Below are 23,086 nucleotides of genomic sequence, written 5' to 3'. Positions count from 1 at the left end.
TTTTCTGGATGCTCTTTGTCCGCTTTATATTCCATGCCCTCCTGTGAGACTTTCGAGTTGATTGGGAGGGAAACAAAAACTTGTCCCAGAGGGTACTGTACCACACACAAGAGACTGGTTTCTCATTGGATTGGCGTCAATGGAAATTCATGGCGGGTTATGCAATGCTTAGGAGACAGATCTTTGCAAGTGCAATCCGATTGATCAGTGCGACTTGGCCCAATCGTGATCTTCTTCCAAGGGTGTGTCAGGAGGATGAGAACTGCGTTCGTTTTCATTTGGTCATTACTCGGTCGCCGTGATCCTCAACTCCTTTACATCAATCTGGGATCAACAGTAAGCCGCAATGTTTCTCAAATCACAATGGTTCTGGCAAAATTACGAGGGCGTTCGTCTCTCCCGATCTCTTCGCTACTGGTCTCATCACCTAGTCGGTGTCGGCTGAGCTATCTGGTTCGAGTTCCCCAGGCATGCTGTATGCAGAGTAGTGTGGGACCTCTCTCGAGTGAGGATCAAAGCTTTGGCTTGTCCACGCTTCTTTCTGCAGCTGCATGCTTTCGGCCAGAATTCTTTGTTGAGATTAGACTGGGCTGGATCTGAAGAGACGGGATTGAACTGCTTGAAGCTTTTGCTACGAAGGAGCCATTACAAGATATCGAGATTTGGCTCTGTTGACTTCGGTTCGATCGTGGAGCAGACCACGGCGGCAATGATGACTGGTGAACAGCCGTTTCCTCTGTTCCGGCGGAGGAGGCGGCCCCCCTTTTTTATAAGTGTCCCTCCCGGATCTTCAATGCAACAACAGCTAACTACGAACCTAGAGAAAGCCTGAGGCCTACCTGCGACTATTCGGATCTTCCGTCTCGAATTCAAGCCTTCGATTGGAAATTGTCACCAGTACATCTTGACGATCCTCTGCATCGCACGGAGGACTCTGCACACATGACCTTCATCATTTTCAGGATGCGAGAGCGCCATGTACTTTTTGTACGCTAATTCATATTTGGCATTTTGCTATCCCCCAAAGTACAGTTTCTTCTAGCGCGATTGTCACCGGCGTTGTTATCCAGCGTTGTAAGACGGCCTTACCTATTGTCATTTAGCCCTACTGGAAGTGTAGCCCGACAATATTTAATTACTTAGGTAGTCTGGATGGTAATATGAATTGAATCAATACCTATTTGAACATTCTTTCTTAATTAAAGCGAGACCCTAACGATATATGAAGATCTGTACAAGAAAAAGGAGGGGGGCCCGATAAAAGTCAGCGATGCCGATATGGAAATGACGATGCAGTATGTTACAAGCTGTTGAATGCGGATGCTAAACTAGTCGAGAGAAAGCCTCATATAAACGAAAGCCTTCATGGTTAGAACAAGAATGGGATTGGACAAAGTTGCCCGAGGCGGACTTGAGAGGGAGTGGATCACGGCACCCATAACCGCATGAAGCCGCTCACTTCCTGTCGACAGGTTACACAGCTGCCGAAGTTGTTCATGGCTAGGCTGACGCGGCAATCTTCACAGATACAAAGGCAGCGGCAAGGCCATGTAATGATGGAGCGGGGATTGGTCTGGCAGACAACGCAGGGAGGCCCATTCTCACCCAGTCCCATGGCGCCAGATTTCCAGGTATTGGGATCAGGACTAGAGATGGTCTCGGAGCGACAAGACAAAATCAATTTTTCAAGAACTTCTGACTCCTCTTCAGCGGTGGGCTTATGCCTGTCGTTCGCAGACTGCGAGGCCATTTGCAAGCGAGATGAGAACAGGACATGAGATCTCTGCCGTTCCACTTGCTGCCGGTACTGGCTGCGTGTCATGATGCGTGCAGAATCACCTCCAGGGGTGAGATGGGCAGCAAGAATCCGTGCTTCCTCTCTACTCTCACGATCACGAGGATCAAGCAGACGGGCCAACTGACCCATATCCAAAACAGGGTCTTGAAAAGGGGTGGACTCCCTAGAAAACGACGGATATGGATCGGTCTGAGTCGGAGTGCGACGACCATATTCCTCTTCATCCTGCCAATCATCCTCTGAGGTGTGGGTGGACATCGAAACCATGCTCGTGGTATCGTCGTCGTCGGCTACTGAAGGATTGTAATCTGAGGTGTGGTCTTGATCGCCCCATGATCCGCCGAATTTCCACCAGCCGTATAACCTATCGTCAAGTCGGCGTTCATCATTTCTTTCCCACTCCGATTGGTTGCATCGTTCTCGTTTTCTCATCTCTAACTCGACGTCAAACTCATGGTTTGCAGGAAGTTCAAGTTCTCCCTCTTCAGTAAGGATCCAAAAGTCCAAGTTTGACGAAGACTTCCTTCCGGGTCCTTTATTTTCTCGAGTTCCCAAGAGGCGTTTCAGCCACTGAGGGCGAGCCGTGATACCCATTCGGTCAAGCGCTCGGTTAGCGCCGTATGCCATCCATCGTAGAACGAGCCAGAAGATAGAGCGGAAGAATGAGATGACGTGCCAAAAGCGGAGCGATCCTTGCACCACTCCTACGCCACCTACTTCGGCATGGGGTCGCATTGCTCGAGAGCCGTTCTTGGATTTCTCGATTTTCTTCTCTCGGTTGTATCCACTTTCCCATGACGAGGATTGTTCGGGGAGGTCAAAGCCGGAATAGCTCACTGCATCAAATAAGGACTCTTGAGACTGGTCGGACCAGTCTCCATATGATGAATTCCTCTGGCGAGAGGCCTCGATTTCGGCAAGACGGTCTCTCTCAAGCCAGGTCATTGATCGCGCGATGATGACCTTACCTTCATTCAAAAATACCGCCTCGCTAGCTGCCGTCAGTGCGACGTAGCCCACACGAAGCAACGTAGTGTAAAAGTCTTCGTGTCTGTTGATACGAATGCTGCGAATCTGGTTGGCACCTTGCATATTTTCATGAGCCAACGCGAATCGTTCCCGTATGGAGATGGGCTGAGCTTCTTCGGATGGCAAAGAAAAAGCCGTAATGGTCAAAGCGAGAGCATAGATGTTGAAACAGGCGATAATGCCGACAAAGACAAGCATGTGAGGTATGAACCCAATGGTGCACACTGTTGGAAATTTGAGAACACCTGTCTCAGCGCTGACCGGCGGGCCACTCTCTAGTCCCCACAACATAACCGTCATATAACAGAGACCCCAAAATGCAGTATTGAACAAGCGATATCGACTCTGCTTGCCGATGACATCAAGGGCATGGGATGTCAGGCTATTGCAACACGAAATCAAAGCAATTAGTAAAAGCTCTGGGGTGACGTTCATTCGGTCCAAGACCTGAGCTCTTGTGAGTAGTCGAAGTGGAGAGACGGGAGCGTCTTCAGTGGCGCCTGCGTGCAGAGGATTTTGCTTGGGTAGACCAAAGATTCCGAGCCCTATCGATTTGCTGATCATAGACTCGGCTTCGGCAAAGGCTAGAGAGTGTTCGAAAATAGACATCCCGGTCTCGGTCATCACAGGCTTGCCATGCAGTGCGCATGACAGGGTCTCCACAAAATGACTCAAACAAAGACGTAGAAAAACGGGCCATAACAGCGAAAATGTTCCAAAGGGTATGTCAGAGGTACCAGCCGCACGCCCCATTTGAACAGCGCTGCATGCCTGCTCGTCGGACTCCCATGACAGAATGGAGGAGGATAACCAATGTAAAGTCCCTCCGCCGGGGGCATAGTCAAATGCCAGCGGCTTTCCGGGATGGCCGTATCGCATTATGGAATAGGATGGGGCGGTCTGACATCGGATGCCTCGCAGCAGAGATAATATCTGGGAGGCTAAAAGAACGAGAGGGACTATCCGGAGGGCCAGTCGGCGTTCCCATCCAAGCCGGAGATGTCGCCTGGTTGAAGCGTAAATAGTAATTCGGTTGAGAATCAGCGCCTAAATAGATTGTTAGAAGGCATCCAACATAAACATGGAAAATGCAGTAGCCCACCTCCATCAGACAGGTAAAAGACCACATGCTGGTCAACCACCCAATAAACCCGCCAATTTTCTTCGCTGCCATCAAAAACTCCGATAAATACCAGCTATCCCCCACAGTGGCAGCGTGCGCGCCACCCGCCATATCCGCAGCGGCCCCCATGGCATCGCCCGCAAGCCCGGGGTCGCCTGCTGCCGGGGAGGCGACACCCCAGAAATTCATTTCGATATTCTCTATCCCAGCCAGTCGAAGGAGATGCCTTGGGACCGTGCTGAACGCGAACGTTTCGGCCTGGTTGAGGACGCGCAGGGGAGCGGTAATCAGCTCGAGCGGAAAGGCGGGGAGGAAAGAGAATCCGGAGTTCGAAGAGAGTGTGGTACTGATATTCTGTGCGAGTGAGGTACTGGTGGCGCTTGGCATTTCAGCTGGTCCAGGAACAGACGACATGATGCGCTGCTGTTGAGGGCTTCCCTCTATCAGTCGCCGCTATCAACGATCCGGGGAGATGGAATGGGGCAGCCCCCACGCCACACTCGGGTTCGGCAGACAGATTCGTTATCGGTCAGCTCGAGAGGGATCTTGGGGGTGTTGCGAAGCGAATCCGATCGGGAATCACGGCTTGCCACAGCTCCTGCAAAAGTGGCCCCATCGACAATCAGGAAGGAGGGTCAGGCCGCCGACTCAAGCTGGGGAATCCTCCGGCCCGCCTTCCGGGTTAGTCAGCGGCCGAGGTCCAAGTTGAATACCAGCGATGTCTCCAGTACCCTAGGATAGTCGCCAAGGATACGAGTTGGGCGTGCGTTAGGCAGTTGAATATTAAATTGTTCCTGGGCAAGCGTCAATAGACCGCCTTAGATTCGACGAGGCTGTACAGATGGTACAGATGATTCAAAGCAGATTGTGTTTTCTGTAACAAAGGATTTTGAATAGCTCTAGAAGATACTCCGACGTGTCTAATCGAGACTATATTCATCAGCTACCATGATACGACTACTAGCAGTAGGACTACTAAGAATGTCTCCTCTGCAAATCCCAAAACCCGGGCACTTGGCTTGCAATGCCTCGGGCACGAAAATTGCGGAAAGTTGATTTAATCTGCCATCCATTTTAGACCATTCGTCCAGGGGACACAATAAATCGAATGTTTTGATGCTTGAATGGCACAGCAGTTCCTTGGCAATAGGCAGGCAAGGAAGTTGGAATGTGAAAGAGCATTCACTGATGCTCTCAAATGATTAATTTTCCCATGGCCTATACGAACCGACAATATGCAAACATACAAATACATGCCACGACAAGAATGACGTGGGTTGGTGGTCCTTTGGTCAAGCCATTTAACTCCTCATAATCTCATAGCTGTGGGTATGGTCTCCGTATACGCCGTAAGTAATGCGTGTCTGCCCGAGTTGGTGCTATAAGTTATCACGTATTAGCGGATTTGTACCAGGGTAATGCGGGAGTGATTGGAGTCTTCGCACATACAGGTTCAGACATCCAGGTAATCAGCAGCGATCAAGAGTTCCAAGCAGATATCTGACGGAATGTCCATGTCTGCCACATTCTTCGAGGACTTGTGCTTTTCGTTGTAGAGAAGGTATTCGCAGACTTTCTCGAGGACCAGGCCACTAGATGGGGTTCGGTCAGAGGCGGTCGAGTTCAAAGGCGCAGCGACGGCATCCACAAGAGGCAGGGAACAAGAACAGCGCTTAGGTCCTTACCTAAAGCTGTCGAAGACACAGTAACCAGTAAGAGCTTCGGCAAATTTACCTATCAGGGGACAAGGCTGGTTAGCATGGAGGCCGGGGGCAGGTTGAACAAGACGAGGGCCGCGTACTGTTGGGATCAAGCATGCGGCGGATGGTGCCAGATACGCAGGCCGCGCTGCGTGGCAGGATGAATTCGAAGCCGTCGCCGGAAGCCAGGGTCACATATCCTGGCTCAGAGGTGGACTCCATTGTGTGTGCCGAACGGTGGAAGTTCCCGAGGGTCGAAGATGCTCGTTGACGGGGCCGGTCCAGCCGGACGAGGGTGGCCCGTGCAGACCGTGTTCCCGCAGGTAGAACTCGCGGCAACGCTTGGGCGAACTCCAGGATGCTTGGGCAGGACTCGGTACTTGTAAGCACTTGCCGAGCAGTCGCAGTTGCTTTTTCGTGGAAACTCTGACTTGCTCACCCCAGAGGGTTTCTGTCTGACTAATGAAAGCAACTAGCCAGCTATGACGACCGCTCTTGCGTCGTGGACGCGTTGGCGCGCCACTGCTACATCTTTCATCTATGGTCGACCGACAAAAGCAATCAGTTCCAGATGTCTTGTGTCCGTGCGGAAAAGAGACATTCGATTCTTTTCATCTACTCGCCCAAGCAAAGACGCCACAAACTTTCAGCCTGCAAATAGGCTTGCTGGTCGGACGTGTATGGTCACCGGCGGAACATCGGGCATTGGCTTCGCCATTGCAGAGCGATTCCTGCAAGAAGGTGCATCGTCGATCATTCTGGTCGGCAGATCCCAGCAGCGTCTTCAGACTGCAGCCGACCGTCTTCATGCTTCGGCGGGTGCAAGATCAATACAGAGCGACAGTCAAGGTGCTTTGGAGACGGTCCGCCTTCTCGTCGGTGATGTCGGCAATGCAGGCTCATGGATACGTGAGATAGAAAAAGAAATGGTGAGAATAATTTATCCTGGAAAAATTTCTTCTTGTATTTGCTAATTGTGGTCCAGGCCATGGTAGATGTGCTTGTCAATGCAGCCGGCATCTCCATCTCAAACATACTCCCCAGATCTGAGTTGGAAGATATCTCCCAGATTCTGCGCACAAACCTGGAAGGCGCCATTATCACCTCTCGCGCTCTTATACGCGCTGCGATTCGCTGTCGGGTGCGTTCTCGCAATAAAGAATCAGTGGGCACGAAGCTTCCTTCAAAATGCATCATCAATGTCTCCTCGCTGCTGGCGCTCAGGGCCGGCACCGGCGCGGTCCCATACGCTGCGTCTAAAGCCGGTATTTTAGGATTGACCCGGTCTGTGGCTGTTGAGTCGGCTTCTTCATTAAAGGACCTGGCGATAAGGTCCAATGCCATCGTGCCGGGTTATATCGAGACACCCATGATTGCAGGTAAGCATCTCAGCTACTCCTGGATGACACCCGCTGGGACTGACAAAAATATCTCTACAGACTTCACGCCCCGCGAGATGAATCGTTTGAAAGACATGATACCCCTTCATCGGTTTGGAGATCCACGAGAAGTAGCTGATGCAGCTGTGTTCCTGGCGCAAAACGAGTATGCCAATAACTGTGTTCTCAATATTGACGGCGGGCTTAGCGCTGTTTAGCTGAGATGAATATAGACAGAAATCAAAATCATAAAGCTTTGTTGATTTCAATTCTTAAAAGGTCGGCGCAATGCCATATGATACAGTGTAGGGGAAGTGAAGGCAAGATGAATGTAGACAAAAAACGTAAAAAACATGAAGAACGTGCGCCCCTGTCTATTTTTAGGAAGAGCGCATTGCTATCCGCCAAGTTGGGAGTATAATAAATCTAGTCGTCGATCAAGATTGCGCCGCTGTCCTCTTCATCAAGGACAATTAGATCATCGCTGTCACCATTTGCCTGTTCACCAGCAACTTTCTTTGCGACGTGGCCATTGGTCATGACTTCGTCTTCCCCATCGCGCTTGCGTTTACCCAATCCGCTTGTACCATTGGCCGTAGACGCGTCTTCAAAAACCGGCTCCGTGTTCTTTTTCTTAGGTTTCCGTGGGATTTCCAGCGTTCCTTGCAAAGTAACTGGCTTCGAGTCTTCCGAGGCAGGCTCTTGTCTGTGATTGAACGTCAACAAGCAGTCCGGCCGGGTTACTGCGGTTATCTTTTTAGGCATACCTCTCAACAAAAAAGAGATCTAGATTGACTCGAGGGTCTTGGTCCTGGTCATCTTCATCTCGGATAGTAAGAAAGCTGAAGCCATTTGTGATAGCTGGCTCGGATAGTTTCCGGGTGAGATTTTCCTCGAGATCTGGATCATAGATCACTTGTCCTGCGCTGTTCACGATAGACAATTCCTCCCCATATTCCAGGTCTGACCGTAGGATTTCAACCAGGTCCCCAAGAGTCGCGCGCTCCTGGTCGGCGGCTACTCGTCCGTGTGCAGAGGAACAAATTGAACAGCCGGGCTTTGGCGGATCGAGAGAGTCGGAGTTAATGGCTCTGGCGCCAGACCTCTCAAGGAACACCTGAATAAAACAAGGTTAGTTTTAGAGGGGAATAGCTTGGGCGGGAAACAGTGTGGAATTACCATCTTCGCCTGTGAGAGGTCATCTTGGAGAACCTTAAAAGACTGCAGAACGCATAGACCTGCGGTCATGGCATTTGTTGTTGCAATGGCAGGAATGATGTTGCCGGCCATCTCTGGAAGAATGTCAGTGACTGGTCTCTGAATGAGTAGTGTTCTCTGTCAACCCACGTTTAGTGTCAAATTTCGTCTTTTGCGGAATGTGGAAGATTATTGAGCGGAGGTTGGCTGCTGCCGTCACAAAGTCCAAAGTATCTTCGTCATCTTTGTCGAACAACAGCTGTGGTTTCGGATCACTCGAGGTCGCCTTTTCCACAAGCTCCTTCAATCGTTTGCTCAAGCGGTCAAGACTATGCTCTGGTTAGAACTGATGATCCTGAATTCAAAGGGGATGCATAGTTCACCTATCCTTAAACACGAGGAAGTTCTCTTTCAGCGTCCACTCTCGTCGATCTTCCTTCGAGGCGGCTGGTGAAGATAAGGCAGGATCCTGCTCAATACTGTCATATTCGAGAGCATCCGGAGGCTGACGCTCTTTCCACATATCCTCCATGCCGCGCAATCGCTCGATATCAACCTTGAAGACCTTCTCAAAAACCTTCCGGCAGAAGTCGTCCGACCCCATTGACTCACGGATCTCCTTGAGAGCCAAGGCTTCCTCGCGCAGCTTCTGAATTTCATCCGCTATTTTCAAATTAGTATGCGTTCGTAACTCTGTATCATCCATGCAAGACATACCGTTTTCTGCATCTTCTGTACTATCAATAGTACCGGATTCGTCCTCGCTTTCTCCGAAAAGTTCTCTTGTTCACTGTTAGCGTGCTTTCATGACTTGCTGAGAGATTGGTGTGACTTACGGAATCAGCCAACTCTTCGCCCAGACGATGCAATGAATCGGTTGGGTCGGGTTGCTGCGGAGAGTGCAAATCGGATAGGTCTTTGGTGTTTCTTTCTCATTGCAGTCATAGCATTCGGTTTTTCCCTATTTTAATTAGCTAATGCGACGACCTGGTGGGAGCCGACCAGCGACAGATACTTCGTACCTTCTCAATCACTTGCACCTGGCCATTGAAGCCAGTGGTCCCACTCTCGATCAGCGGCACGCCTGCTGCAAGGCACATGTGGTTTACATGGCGTCGGGCAGAGATATTATCCAACGCATTGAAGACGATGTTGAATCCCGCAAACCAGTCCACATTGAACTGGTGATCCATTATGTTCGCATGATACGCCTCGAGCTTCGCACTGGGCTGGAACTTCTGCGCAACCTCTTTCGCAACCTATGTTTGACAGGTGAAATGTCAGCAGTGGCTCGTCATGTCGGGGTGTATATTCGCGCGTCCTGGCGCGGGGCGCGGGTATGCTTTCGCAAAGGGAGGAACGATGGCGAACGGGGGCCGGGTTGACGCACGAGGGCTTTGGGTTTCTTGATGTGTTCGTGGCGGAACAGGAATTGGCGATTGAGGTTACTCAAGTCGATTGTGTCCAGGTCAATGATGTGAACCTCGCCGAACCCAGTGAGGACGAGGTTTTTGAGGAGCTCGCAGCCGATGCCGCCGGCGCCGACGAGGAGAACGCGCGACTAGAAAGAAGAGAGAAGAGGCGTTAGGATAGAGCCGTAATCGATGCAAGCACATCGGGGCAACTTTCTGGGCATCCCAGGATGTTCGTACCTTTTGAATCCGGTGGGCCAGGTCGACCCCGACGGAGCGCTTAATCGAGCTTGGTCGCATGGTCGCAGATGCGCCAGCCGCAGTTAGCAGGTTCCGACTTTGGTGTGGGGGGAGGGGGAGGTGCGGAGGCTTTGAGGTTGTGTGGATAGTAAGGGAGAGGAAAGCACAATGTCGGGAGATGTGTAGAAGGAAAGGCGCGTGCGGAGCGGAAGCCGAGCCCGGGAGGTTCGTCGATGACGGATGACGGCACGGGCGGAGCCTCCTCCCTCCGCAGCTCCCTTCACTGTTGATCGTCCTTCGCAGTCCCACTCCACGGCGTGACTAAGACGCCATACGCTTGCGCCTCTGTGCTGGCGGCTACTGAGGGAGTATCGACTGTTCTTTGTTTTGCTTGGGCCTGCACGATTGCCTCCACATTCCATGCCGCCTGTCTTATGACGGCTGTCTTCTGTTTGTGGCTGCGTACATATTGACCTTGCCTTGGATCAAGGCAGCTCAATCCAAGCTCTCGCAACCAGAAGCAGCACCGATGCGATCAATCCTACTTGACATCAAATGTACACAATCACAGCCATCCTGGTTCTTGTTTCACTGGCTCCTGGAGCCTATTCTGCTTTCCCCATCCCAATGGCCCTCACCTTGAGAGCCGCACTTCTCACTACACCGAGTTGGTCCGGGAAGATGCCGAGGATCAACCGAGATAGACTCACCCAAATGTTTCCATGACAGCAATTTGCGATTGCAAATGTCCCGACCAAGAATCAGTGGAGACTACTCACTGGATGGTAATGGGCGGTATGGGTGCTACCGTGTGGCTCTGAACCATTACAATCCAACGCTACCGGTTCCTCTCTGCTCGAGGGCGTATTGCCTAAGGTTCAGACACATATACCTTTCGGCTTCCAGCATTGACACCAGTGTCATTTAGGATGATTGATCTAGAAACAAAGCCCGCGTGTGACCCTTGCCACGCAATCGATCAGGTAGTTCTAGACGCGCAAGATCTTGCTGCCTTGGGACACGACTCAGCTCTGTCTCGGAAATACAATCTATGGAGCATGCTAGCACTGAGTTTCTGTGTCCTAGGGACGTGGGGAACCGTTGCCCAAGATCTCGCCACGGGATTAGAGAGTGGCGGTCCCGTTGGGATCCTCGTGGGCTTCTTCTGGTCACCATTTGCAATCCGTATTTTGCACTGTCCCTGGGCGAGTTCTGCAGTAGCATGCTAACGGCTCTCGGTCAAGCGTATTGGGTCTTCGGATTTGGGACACCTCGACCGGTCGCTTCGTGTCGTATATGTGTGCTTGGATTAATACCTTTGATTGGTGGACATTGACGGTTTCGTCCGCTGCCTTCATGACCAACATCCTTCTGGGGATGAAGGTGATGTTTGATGGGTCTTGGGCCGGAGTGGCAGAGGGCTGGGCCCAATTTGTCCTTTACGTCGGTGTTACCTTGATGCTTATCTTGATGACTCTGGTGCCCTGTCGAATTGACAAAAGATTGCCAATTTTTAATACCATTATTCGAATCTGGTTCGCTGGGCTATTCGTCCTGACGAGCATTGTGATGGTAGCATGCGTGCGGACACAGTCTGGTCTGACCTTCCACTCTGCTCAGTTTGTTTCCGGGGGATGGATCAACCAGACAGGATGGAGAAATGGGGTAACATTGTCTTGTGACTCTGTTCATCGCTAATAGCCTTGGCCAGGCAGTGAGCATCATGACTACATCCTCTTGTCTGACTTGGGGGTTTGCGCGGGATGGTGGCCTTCCATAGAGCCGATACTTCACCCATGTTGACCGGACATGGAAAATGCCCGTCCGAGCGCTCCGGCTTCAGGGACTTCTAATAGCTCTCGTCGGAGTATTGTATCTTGGGGTGAGCACTGTTCTTCAGGCCATTCTGAGTGTCAGCACCATCGCGTTAACAGTCTCTTACTGTATCACGATGTTGTCTCTTCTTCTTGTGGGGCGTGCTATACTATTTTACTGAGAAAGTTTTTACTTAGTTATAATTAACTGGATTAGCGTGATGTATTGCATTGTCACCACAATACTTCTTCTTCCCCGACAGCCCCACGCCTTCACAAGTGACATGAACTACGCGATTGCTGTCTTTGGAGTCATTATTATTATTATTGCTATGGGATTCTGGGTTTCAAAGATCACATAAATTATCTAAAGTTACAGGCTACTTTGAATGCTATCATAGATGCTCGCCGTGAAGAGGTCGCCGAGTCAATTGATGAGCAGAGAAAGGAATAACTTAGCTTTTGTTCAGAATAGAATAGCCTGGCCCTATCTTTCCGGCTTGGTATTTGAATAGTCTGATGGCCTGAGCCAAGCAGCGTTAAATACTTGAGCATCTTTATTTTTCAAAAATGCCCTTCAACCACCAGCAAAAGAATTTCGAACAGCGTGGTTTGCATTCGATTTAATTCATGGATAACCTCGTACACCCTTCGAAAATTCTCAAGCCTGCTCCGGAATATGATTGTTGGCATTCTAGAAAAACATCGAAATACACTTGTTTAGTAGTCAGTGTCGGCTGAGAAGAGGAGACCATAATTGAACTATTGCAGTTGTTGTTGTTGTTACAATCCCCCACCCCCTCCCCCAGAAACCTGCGTTTATCGCCTGTGATAAAAGGTCCATGAATATTTGTACTGATTCTTAGACTGCGCCATGCACGACCATATTTTCCATCGCATCGCTCCAAAGGCGACTTTGGGATCGGTCACTCTGCTTACATAAGACACAATGGACATGAATTTTCCCCGTGGCGAACGACAAATATCCCGTTCGACAATCATTTACGCTTGATTTAGGGGATATCTCCGGCTCGATAGCAGAAATCATACCAACAGCATCATTTCCAATTCTACTCGACTAGAATTGCGCGGGAGATCGTGGCGCGGTCCATTTTCCAGCCCTATCGTCGCACGAAGACGGTCCCGCTGTACCGGGCATAAAAAGGAGGCCAGTTGAGAATTAATCGCGTCCCCTCCAGTTTATTGTACGAGACATACATTGGTTTCCACCATAACAAAATGCCCTCTTTAGAAGAACCTCCTGCGCGAAGCAGCCTGCCGGATGGGGGTTCCGACGACGAACCAGACCCCGAATTGTTAGAGCTCTTGCGCCAGCATCTTGGAATGGGCGGCAAAAAGTATAACGACCTTCCGCCTGAGACAAGGGTACTGGAAGGAGCACAGTACATCTTTGACAATGCCATCGATGTTGCATTGAGCCCAGCACAGACGAAAGAAGCTGCCGAGACAATATGGCGTTTGATGCAGAAGAAGGCCTATTCTACGCAGACCTGGTCGGAGCATGAACTGCACCCGAAGACCAAGGACGAGAGCACAGTGGACTTTATCTTCACGATGGACCTTTTGAACTTCAGCTTTTGGTCTGAAGAGAAAGACCAATCGAAACGTTTCTGTATCGAGTACAGGGGGAAGAGGTGGACTGGTTACTGGAGCTTGGTCGCTGCGTTACAAAGAGCCCTCGAAGAAGGGATTCCCATTACGACACCCGAATTTTGGATCGACGAGAAGGAGTGCACAGAAGAGTTGCTGAGGCATGTCTTTCGATCTGCCACCGATGAAGAGATTCCCCTGTTTCAAGAGCGAGTGCAGTGCTTGCGCGAGGCAGGTGAGGTTCTCTGCAATGTTAGTTGATATAAACCCCCGAGTCTGTTACTTCAGCGCTAACTTTCATGTGACAAACAATTAGGAATTCGGAGGTAGCTTTGTTAATTGTATCGATGATGCAAATTTCTCCGCTGCTGGTCTTGTCAACCTGCTCACTGAGAATTTCGTTTGCTTCCGTGACGAAACAAAGTTCAATGGAAAAAGGGTACGTCTCTACAAGCGTGCCCAGATTCTTGTTGCAGACCTTTGGGCCTGTTTCGACGGAGAAGATTTCGGAGAGTTCAACGACATCGACAAGATCACCATGTTCGCAGGTGAGTACTACCGCATTCCAAAAATTGCCTTCCCAGGCCTAAGTATACATTCTAGACTATCGTATTCCCCAAATGCTTCATCAGCTAGGTTGCCTTCGCCTCTCTCCTTCATTAGAGAGCCACATTCGTGACCTGAAGCCCATTCCAGCAGGTTCAAACTGGGAGATCGAACTTCGCGGAACAAGTATCTGGTGCGTGGAGCTTATCAAACGCGAAATTGAGAAGCGCCACCCCGAAGTCAAAACTGCAGGCCTTCAAGGCCTTACGGCTTCTGAGGAGAACACTCCTCCGGATTCAGAGACAGAGGCCCAGGCCACCACGAAAAAGGAAGAGAAACCGCAAAAGACGTACGGAGTCAATGCGATTCTGATCGACTTCTTTTTGTATGACACGATGAAGAACCTGGAGGAGGAGCATAACGAGAGCATTCCTCACCACAGGACTCGAAGCATTTGGTATTAGTGTGGGGCAGGTTCCCTGGCGTCTTCGTGAAGTCTGATTGGCGCTTGCGTCTAAACATCGGCTTAATGACAGTCTTGCATTTCTGGAAGTATGTGGACTGTTTTCCACAAAGGAGGTTCATTATGGGGCGGGGTAACAGATAGTTTCTTTTGACCAGGGCAAACATAGGGGAATTTCTACATAGATGAGGCTGCCGATGCAGCTAGAAATTACAGCATGGCGTACAAATACAGGACATGGAGCTAGAAGACAAAAAAAGATCATAACGGCCATTCGTATTCCAAAAAGGGTATCAATTCTCCCAACGCCAAAAATTTTGACCAATTAAGTACACCGAGACTCAGATAGTCTCCAGTTCATGCAGCAGCCTGGCCAATGCGAGACATGATGTCCGCTTTCCACTCCAAAAAATCCTCCTGGCGATCTTCGCTCAGCCAATCCACTCGATCCTGCATCATGGTACCAAGGCCAGGCAACAAACCCCCACGAGGAGCATTTGTAGGGGTAGAACGAGATCCGGCGGCAGGTTCGCGGCGTTTGGGCAGCTTGACCCCACGAAGAGCTGCATCTTCTTCGTCCATGTTCCGATAGGAATTGCCTTCTTCATCTTCGCCATCCAGTTCCCCAGCAAGGGGAATGTTCTCAAACCATTCCTGCCCGTTCGCCCATCCTTGCTCCATAATGAGAGCAATCCACTGGTCCACATCATCACGGTGCCGACGGTCATTCGGGAGGCCAAGACTTGTCAGCGCGGTCTGGCGCATCTCCGTGAATGTCTTTTTATCCATCTTCTGTGCTTCAGAATTCACCTCTTCGCCCTCTGCAGATGGCGCTGGGTTACGTCGCCTGGCCAGAACAAGAAAGTAAACTGCTACTGCCATGGCGTAGACTAGCTCTTTGAAGTCATCGTCATTGCCCGCAGGCTTGATAGACACAATGGGCTCCAGAAAGTCCAGGACATCTTGCTCAAACCCCTCTTCATCAATAGACATGCTCGATGTCATAAAAAGAATGGACGAGACACCTGCAAAGATATGAGGCGGCAGGGTTCTCGAAATTGGAGGTCTAGACCAGGTAGTCGTTCGAGGGGCGGGTGTTGCAAGCGTCTTGCATATGGTGCGGATGGCGGTCATCGCCCATGCCGGGGCGTCGGGAATGATCGTTGAAGCGGAAATGCCTCTTGGGTGGCCTGACACGGATTTCCTTGCCGATTTGGAGGGTGAACCAAGATTGTTGGCGACGCTGACGCTTCTCTTTAGCGGCGTGGATTTGGAAGGCGTGTTTTGAAGACCGCGCGGCGTTGGCGCTGCCTTCGTGGGGGAGTGTGCAATGGACGATGCTTTGGTTGGTGTTGTCTGGGTAGAGCTAGCTCGAGATGGTGACCCGGCTATCGAGCCACTCGCCGACCGTTTCATGCCCGACGAGCTGGCCGAAAGTGACTTATCCACCAATGTATAGAGCTTTTTGTACACGCGTGGTGGGCATGGCGGATGGCCGAGTAACGGGGGAAGCTTAAGGGCGCGAGTTAATCTGCAATTCATCCGTATATTTAGTGACATGGCCAAGAAGTGGCATTTAACGCCCTGAAAGTTGGGCATACGACCTACCTCCGGCAAGCGATCTCCGCGCAAGCGTAGGGACGAGCAATATCTTCCTCTGGCTTCAGGCTGCTCGACAGGCTCCGAGACTGCGCAACAAGACTCTTGGCAAGGCTTACAAGCTCTTCAGGCAAGTAAGCAGCGTGAGTAGGGACTAGGATGCCCAGAGCTTGTTCGACAGGTCGGTTCAAGTTGTTCATCGTGGGTGTTCTTCAGACCTCCGTCTGGTTTGATGGAAGGGCTTGAAGACGAGGACGGAACGCGTAGGACGGAGTCGATGAGTGGGTGCCAGGGACCTTTCGAGATTCCTTTCCTTGCTCGAGCCCGATCGAAGGACGGTGGTGTCTCACTTTGGAATTGTGGCCGTCAATGTCTGTAAACAATCGAGGGTCTTCTCCGGTGCAACGCCGCATGTCATGACTAAGCACGCTCTCGATGGGCGGGTCAACTTTTGCTCTTCTCCGTAGCGCCTCCGCTCGTCGACCGAGACAGCAAGAACTCTTCTCAACATGTCTGTGACTGTAAGTCAAGCCTCTGCTTCTGTTTATGAGCAATCTTCCAGCTTCCCGGCTAGGTAGAAAATCGCACGAATGCTGACGTTGGTATTTATGCAGCTCCACACGACTCAAGGCGACCTCAAGGTCGAGCTCTTCTGCGAGGCAGTCCCCCAAACAGCCCAAAACTTCATCGCCCTCTGCGCATGCGGCGCTTATAATGACACACCCTTCCACCGAATCATGCCTGGCTTCATGATCCAAGGCGGGGACATTTCTCTTGGTTCCGCTGCAAAGCCATCTACGTCCAGCAAGCCTGCTCTCCCCTTCGAAATTCCGAAAGCTGGCACCTCCATATATCATCCGTCCGCTTTGAACCAAGAAATCAATCTTCCTGCTCTCCGACACAATGCGCGCGGCATCCTATCCATGGCCTCGCGCCCAGTCAAGGATAAAACTGCACCGGGCTGCCAGAATGCAACTGGCGCAACCTTCAACGGCAGTCAATTTTTCATCACATTCGCACCAGCACCACATTTGGATGGACAGAGCACAGTATTTGGTAAAGTGCTGAATTTGAGCGCCCAGGATGAGGGTGGCGACGTACTATCTAAATTAGAGAAAGCCAAGGTTAAGGTGGGCAAGAACGGCAAAGTCTCGCAGCCCAAAGAGGGCGATGACTTTGAAGCTTTGCTCATCAAACACGTTACTATCCACGCGAACCCCTTTGCCAAGTGAGCCTCTACTACTACCTACACACTCTAATACCGACCCCTCAACCTCAAGCCGGATCCAGAGCTACTTTGTCTCATGCCAAAGCCACTACACTTCGCATCCCATGATGATGGGATCTCATGCCAATGATCTTGTGCAAATCCTCCAGAAGTCGGCCTTCTCAACATTTAATTGGTTTCCAACTGGCTAAAGCAGACTGACTTGCTACGAGCATGCTACGTCAACATGAAGATTAGTCGACCTATTACCCCATCTTCCAATCTGAGATAGGTATCCATGACCTGAACACTTGCCTTAGGATATTTGAGCAGCAAGATCATCCGAAAGAAGGGACCGTGCCCTTAATTTCCAATGGGGTGATTTGTGTTCAAGCATACCTGGTGGTAGGCATGGCTTTGCAAGGAAGTTATTGATGTCAAATAATCTACAAGATACCCAAGAAAAGAAACAACAACGTCAAACAACCCAAAAAATAACTTTTTTCGTATCATTCCCCAACCAAAAACCATCCCCTTGTCGCCAGATACCATAAAAAGCTGTACAAAGTTATCATCAGGAGCGCCGCCATGCAAATACATTGTAGCGGGTCAAATGCATCATGAATATGGATATAGAATCATCACCAAAGAAAAATCGCGAAACATCGTAGAGCATAGCATGCAGGAACAGATATTATGAGTCCTGCTCCTCCTTCTTGGCATCCTCCTCGTATCCCTCGGTTTTCATATCCTTGAGACCAAGGTCATCCTCCTCTTCCTCTGTGCGCTTGTAATCCTCAGTGGTAATCTGAGGGTCCGCAGCTGGTGCACACAGATCCTGGACGTAGCTGTTTGCCAGAGGGTCTGCGAGAGTGATCGTAAATTGACCTCCGAACTTTTCGAAATCACCATTGATAGCAGACTCCAGGCGATCGAAGAAACGATCCCACTTAGCTTTCTCGGAAGTCTCGAGACTGTCACCACCGCCACCACCAATATCGAATAGATGGCCACGGAGACTGTCACGCACCTCGGTGAGCAAGCCCTCCAAAGTAGTGAAGCGACCACCGAGTGTGCCTGATAAAATGGTGTTAACTTACTTCGAACGTGGGTTGGGGGAACAATATGAGATGAGTAGCGAGGAGTAGAAGGATTTTTTCTGACACGTACCTGCTTGAATAGAGATTTCGAGCTCATCACTGTGCACGGCACAGGTGTCGGACTTGAGGACATCGCGGGAAAGATCGACCTCGTTCTTAACGACCAAAGTGATACGCTTTCCGAGCTCGGGCACCTCACCACCGGTCTTCACATCGCTAGAGCGCAGACCGCAGTGCTCGCAAACATTGCTCCACAAGTACACCTCCTTGAAGTAGGGAATGGTCACCTTCTTGATCAGGAGCTGCGAATTAAGTTAGTACTAGTCTGGAAGGAACAGTGAGACATCGTGTAGGTGATAAATACCTCAGCGGGCTTAGCACAGCCAGGGCATTCAGTGGGCAAGCAGTATTCGCGGCCATCAACGATTTCAGATTCAGGGTCCTCCGTAGCAGCCTCAGCCGTGGAGTCGCCAGCAATACCGAGTTCCTCATTCTGCTCATGAGTACGGTTGTAGAGCTTGGTGCGGTACTTGTTGCCACGATCCTTGGTATTGGGGGCAATCCAAGAGTTGCCAGTGGGGTCATCAAGGGAGATGGTGAAGGGAAAACCAGTTCCGTCAAGATAGCTCTTGAGGCTGTCAATCAAAGGCTGCAGGGCATCGTGGAGCTCGGGGGCCTGTTCCTTGCGAGCGGGCTGGTCGTTCGACAGGCCCTCGTGGATTCTTTGGATAACACCTTCCACGTTGGTGAGCTGTCCTTCACTCTTCGGGCTCTCGATTCCGAGGGTATCCACAGAGAACGAGGACAAGTCGGATCGCACCACCTGTCTCTGCATATCCTCCAGATTCTCAACTTGAAGGGTGTACTTCGCGCCCTGCTCTTGAATCTGGCCGGCCGCTTTGATGGAGTTGTCCTTGAAGTAGCAGTGAGGGCACTCAAAAGACTCGAGAATGATATCGCGGAAGAAAGGAACGCGAATGAGAAGGAGGCGAGTGGTTCCCTTTGCGATTGCTGTTAGTGACCTGACTTGATACCCTAGACATCCTGACTAACCGACTCGTGGCAGTTCATGCAGAGTGATTCAACCTGTAGAACTCTTGTATTAGCTAATGCGACACATTCGGGTCGCAGATGGAGCAGCCTCACCTGCATCGGACCAAGGTCGTCGCCATCCTCTGTCCCTTTCTCGACGATCTCGCCGATGTTCTTGAATTGCGACTCGGCCGCGTTCTTATCGGAGTCTGCAGACATGATGCCGGGTGCTGGAGTAACGAAAGAATATCTGGATTGAATGAGAGAATGTCCAGTTCAAGAAGACAGAGAATTTCACGAACAAATCTGCCGGGCGACAATAATGGAGGGATTTGGTATTGGGAAGTGGGGGAGATCTCTTATCGCCCAAAAAAAAACGCGGGCGATTATTAATGCGGCCAGGTGGCGGGACACTCAAAACTGTGTCCTTCGTCGGTCTTCCACTGCTTCTGCACGCCTCTCAGCTCGCAAATTCCAATTCAAAAGATATACCCGACTGTCTATTCCCAGGAGGAATTGAATTGAATATCCAACATGCCAGTTCAAAGGCACTGTGCCCATAAATAGTCGTTCGTCTCTGATGGAAGTTCATCGAAAAAAGAATGGTCAACTACTGAACGTAAGACAACGGGATGGAACTATACCTAACCCGAGGTAAGGACGAAAAATGGATGAAAATTTATATAGCCCTTATATTCAATGTTACTCATTTTCAGCCTGCGTGTTAAAAAAATGAAAGAGAAAAAAATAAAGAAAGAAAGGAAGTGTTCGAATTGTTGGCCACCAGTCTTGGAGGGATTCGTTAAGAGTATTGATGCAGCTACGCCCCTTAGTTCTTCGGCTTGGGTGTCCCGGCTATTGGAGTAGAAAAAAATAAAATAAAAAAAACTTTTGCTCTCCGCGATATATTACTCTAGCCCGAAGTCCATCTACTTGGCATTGTGATTGCACATTACTCTGTAGAGTAGCTAGCCAGACAGCTAATCACGTAGGTGACTGGGTAGATGACCAGGTAGCAGCTGACCAGGGGTATTTGGCGTCGAAATTGGCAGCATGTTTGGTCACATGCAAGGTTCAAGTTCTGTATTATCTGAGCGAGGCCATGATGGGGGTGTGGCCCGAGACAAAGGGGTTATGGAAGCATCAACCTCCTTCATTAAAAGCCTCAAAAGAGGCAGACTTGACTTTTGTTTCATTTAATTTTTCTTTTGGGGGCGGGGCCTGGCTCCTCAGGCCAAGAAGCATCGAATTAACACGTGTGGAGCCACCCTATTACCCTATTTCCCTAAGCCATAAATATCGAAGCAGCTGAAGCACATTGAAAGATGATTTTAGCCCGACTAAGCCCAGAAGGGTATGCATGTCATTAGACCGATCGGCATTCAATCTTTCCTCTCCCGTAGTTGATGTGGTGTCCAGCCGTTAGTGTACACAGCGTACCTTGGCATTTCAATTTTTCGCCCATTCTTCTTCATAACTAGAAAACAGAATTGGATTTCGGCATGCATCTCACAAGAAATCTTAACAATAATATCTACTATTATTGAGTAAAGCCTGTAGAAGACCCACTTTCCTAATATGGTATTCATGTCATTAGCGTCGATTCAGACTCAGCCTCGCGGTACGCCGATTGTATGGAATGTCAAATGCTATACTTTTGAGGCAAATCAAATCATGATCGACCGTTTCTCATTCTAAGAATAGTAGAGATTGGGCCCGTGTTTTATTATGATGGTGTATTAGACCATGACAGCTTCACTACTAGAGTGAATTCTTCCAACTATACCCTTTACATATAAATTTGCAGGCCGCCTCATACCACAATCATATTCTATGAGCCGAAGATTTTCGCTCTATCACTCAACTACTGTGATGATGATGCTATCGATCTTCAAACTGCTCTTCCCTTTTTGCGCCTTTCTGGCTGAATTGAGCCATGTCAATGCAGCGTGCGAACCGGAAATTTCATACCCGGCACCCATATATGGTGGAGATGTTTTGAAAAAGACCTTTGCGAGCATCTCATACAATCTCGACAGCTCTATTCATACCGGAAAGTTCAACGGGACATCCTTTTCTCTTGAAATCTCATCTTCTAACAACACTCTTTATTCGAAACACCACACGGAAAAGTCTCTGGGTGGTAGTACCGTCAACGGCTCTTCGGTATACCGGATAGCTAGTAACACAAAGCTGTTCACTTCATTGGGAGTTCTCCAGCAGGAAGCTCTCGGGAAGCTAAATTTGGATGATGAAGCGACAAAATACATTTCCGAGTTGTCTCGCGGACACAGCAAGATTTCGTGGAAAGGAATCACAATCCGATCTCTGCTTGCACACCTCAGTGGGTTACCGGACAATTGTAAGTACTAATACACAAGCTCTATATCCGAGAAGAGCTAACAGTTTGACAAGATGGCGACGAGGATCTACTTCTGAGCATGCCAGATCCATCGGTCGTTGGCCTTCCCCCAGTTACTGAATTCCTCGCCAATCACCTTCCAAAGTGCGGCGCCTATTCCAACTGGACAAAGCGTTGCACCACTACCGGTATGCCGAACGAATCACAGCAAGCAATAAAGGGACAAGAGAAGCTGACTATGCCCTTAGAATTGAATCGGAACCTTCGCCAAGTCAACTCGGTTTTTGCGTCTCAGCAAGAATCATCATATAGCAATGTCGGGTTCGAACTTCTCGGAGAAATTTTGGCAAATGTTACAGGTGTTTCCTACGAAGAATACATCTCCTCATCTATCCTAAAACCCCTCTGTATGAATTATACTTCATTTACAGCACCCGATGAGTCTGTAGCTGCGAAAGCCGGACCAGGCTCATACTGGGGCTTGGATGAGGGCGCAGGCAATTCGTAAGTTCCATTTCTGGTGCTCTCCACCAGATTAGCCCCAGAGTTCTCAGGCTGAATTTTTGATTTATAGCGCAGGTGGACTGTATAGCACATCCTCAGACATGATTACTTTTCTACGCTGGGTTATCAACAACTACAAGCAAATCAGCCCGACTCTCAACTGGTTTCAACCAAGTGCCTGGAATTCTGGTTCTCATTCACTCCTCGGATATCCCTGGGAAATATTCCGCTCTACTGAGATTCTACCGAATACAAAGCGGCCAGTCACGTTTTACACAAAGGGTGGCGGGCTAACAGGGTACTATACCTACAGCATCATTATCCCACAATACGACCTGGCCGTCTTTGTCGCAGCTGCTGGCGGCCTTTCCAGCCTTCATAACATATTCACCGATGTTATTAATCCCCTAGTCATCGGAGCAGAAGATAGGGCCCAATCACAATTGGAAGCGCTCTACGCCGGCACTTACTGCTCGACGCAGAAGGGGTTGAACTCCACGATCACCTTCTCTCACAGCGATTCAAAGTCCCTTCATATCAAATCTTGGATCTCAAACTCAACAGATGTTCTGGGGGCCTTGAAACCTCTTGTATCTGCAAAGGCTGGCACCACTGGAGATATGTACTTCCAGCTTATGCCCACGTTTCGCAACAAGACTTCATCAGATGGTCGAGTCGGTGAAATTTGGCGGTTTATCAACGTCATTGATGATTATGTTTACCCCACCAATGCTACGACTATATGGAACGATTATTGCGTTGCCAATGTCGACCCAATGTCCTATGGCGCTGTTCCGCTGAACGAGGCGGTCTTCTGGCGAGCTTCGAACGATTCTACTTCTACTGTCGAGGAGGTGACACTTTCAGCATTTCGAGTGACACTGCGACGGGAATGAGAACAGAGAAATGGGCATTTTGGCCTTTCCGGGGGAAAATTGTGCTTGAATGAATAGACTATAGCCAGATCTAA

At 49.9% G+C, this 23,086-nt stretch overlaps 9 protein-coding genes across 9 annotated transcripts; 4 read left to right on the top strand and 5 right to left on the bottom strand.

The window, feature by feature from the left end:
- Positions 1-1,426: 1,426 nt before the first annotated feature.
- N7532_004979 (putative ubiquitin-protein ligase (Asi3)) lies at positions 1,427-4,364 on the bottom strand (the record flags this gene model as incomplete). The annotated part of the gene is made up of 2 exons (XM_056617473.1): positions 1,427-3,874; positions 3,930-4,364. 2 exons carry the CDS (start codon positions 4,362-4,364, stop codon positions 1,427-1,429), a joined length of 2,883 nt encoding a protein of 960 aa, XP_056473632.1.
- Positions 4,365-5,403: 1,039 nt separating this feature from the next.
- N7532_004978 (elongin C) lies at positions 5,404-5,872 on the bottom strand (the record flags this gene model as incomplete). Its single annotated transcript, XM_056617472.1, has 3 exons — positions 5,404-5,542; positions 5,636-5,684; positions 5,752-5,872. The coding sequence occupies 3 exons, from the start codon at positions 5,870-5,872 to the stop codon at positions 5,404-5,406; spliced, it is 309 nt and encodes a 102-aa protein (XP_056473631.1).
- A 458-nt stretch (positions 5,873-6,330) lies between these two features.
- N7532_004977 (SDR family NAD(P)-dependent oxidoreductase) lies at positions 6,331-7,247 on the top strand (the record flags this gene model as incomplete). Its single annotated transcript, XM_056617471.1, has 2 exons — positions 6,331-6,579; positions 6,636-7,247. The coding sequence occupies 2 exons, from the start codon at positions 6,331-6,333 to the stop codon at positions 7,245-7,247; spliced, it is 861 nt and encodes a 286-aa protein (XP_056473630.1).
- A 208-nt stretch (positions 7,248-7,455) lies between these two features.
- On the bottom strand, positions 7,456-9,938 carry N7532_004976 (E1 ubiquitin-activating protein ubaB; the record flags this gene model as incomplete). Its single annotated transcript, XM_056617470.1, has 10 exons — positions 7,456-7,735; positions 7,797-8,146; positions 8,209-8,321; positions 8,377-8,555; positions 8,610-8,889; positions 8,944-9,008; positions 9,063-9,187; positions 9,249-9,485; positions 9,617-9,787; positions 9,879-9,938. The coding sequence occupies 10 exons, from the start codon at positions 9,936-9,938 to the stop codon at positions 7,456-7,458; spliced, it is 1,860 nt and encodes a 619-aa protein (XP_056473629.1).
- Positions 9,939-12,931: 2,993 nt separating this feature from the next.
- On the top strand, positions 12,932-14,313 carry N7532_004975 (queuosine 5'-phosphate N-glycosylase/hydrolase; the record flags this gene model as incomplete). The annotated part of the gene is made up of 3 exons (XM_056617469.1): positions 12,932-13,555; positions 13,620-13,851; positions 13,907-14,313. The coding sequence occupies 3 exons, from the start codon at positions 12,932-12,934 to the stop codon at positions 14,311-14,313; spliced, it is 1,263 nt and encodes a 420-aa protein (XP_056473628.1).
- Positions 14,314-14,669: 356 nt separating this feature from the next.
- N7532_004974 (uncharacterized protein) lies at positions 14,670-16,111 on the bottom strand (the record flags this gene model as incomplete). The annotated part of the gene is made up of 2 exons (XM_056617468.1): positions 14,670-15,843; positions 15,921-16,111. 2 exons carry the CDS (start codon positions 16,109-16,111, stop codon positions 14,670-14,672), a joined length of 1,365 nt encoding a protein of 454 aa, XP_056473627.1.
- Positions 16,112-16,420: 309 nt separating this feature from the next.
- cyp5 (uncharacterized protein) lies at positions 16,421-17,143 on the top strand (the record flags this gene model as incomplete). Its single annotated transcript, XM_056617467.1, has 2 exons — positions 16,421-16,432; positions 16,526-17,143. The coding sequence occupies 2 exons, from the start codon at positions 16,421-16,423 to the stop codon at positions 17,141-17,143; spliced, it is 630 nt and encodes a 209-aa protein (XP_056473626.1).
- Positions 17,144-17,812: 669 nt separating this feature from the next.
- zpr1 (zinc finger-containing protein ZPR1) lies at positions 17,813-19,469 on the bottom strand (the record flags this gene model as incomplete). The annotated part of the gene is made up of 5 exons (XM_056617466.1): positions 17,813-18,195; positions 18,289-18,520; positions 18,583-19,218; positions 19,272-19,304; positions 19,365-19,469. The coding sequence occupies 5 exons, from the start codon at positions 19,467-19,469 to the stop codon at positions 17,813-17,815; spliced, it is 1,389 nt and encodes a 462-aa protein (XP_056473625.1).
- A 1,614-nt stretch (positions 19,470-21,083) lies between these two features.
- Positions 21,084-23,012, top strand: N7532_004971 (serine hydrolase domain-containing protein; the record flags this gene model as incomplete). The annotated part of the gene is made up of 4 exons (XM_056617465.1): positions 21,084-21,612; positions 21,666-21,800; positions 21,861-22,116; positions 22,187-23,012. The coding sequence occupies 4 exons, from the start codon at positions 21,084-21,086 to the stop codon at positions 23,010-23,012; spliced, it is 1,746 nt and encodes a 581-aa protein (XP_056473624.1).
- Between the last annotated feature and the right edge of the window lie 74 nt (positions 23,013-23,086).

Source organism: Penicillium argentinense (assembly GCF_028826775.1).
Source record: "Penicillium argentinense strain IBT 30761 chromosome Unknown utg000005l_segment0_segment0, whole genome shotgun sequence".
In the NCBI taxonomy this organism is placed as follows: domain Eukaryota; kingdom Fungi; phylum Ascomycota; class Eurotiomycetes; order Eurotiales; family Aspergillaceae; genus Penicillium; species Penicillium argentinense.
Note: the sequence above shows the minus strand (reverse complement) of the source record. Positions and strands in the feature narration are given on the sequence as shown.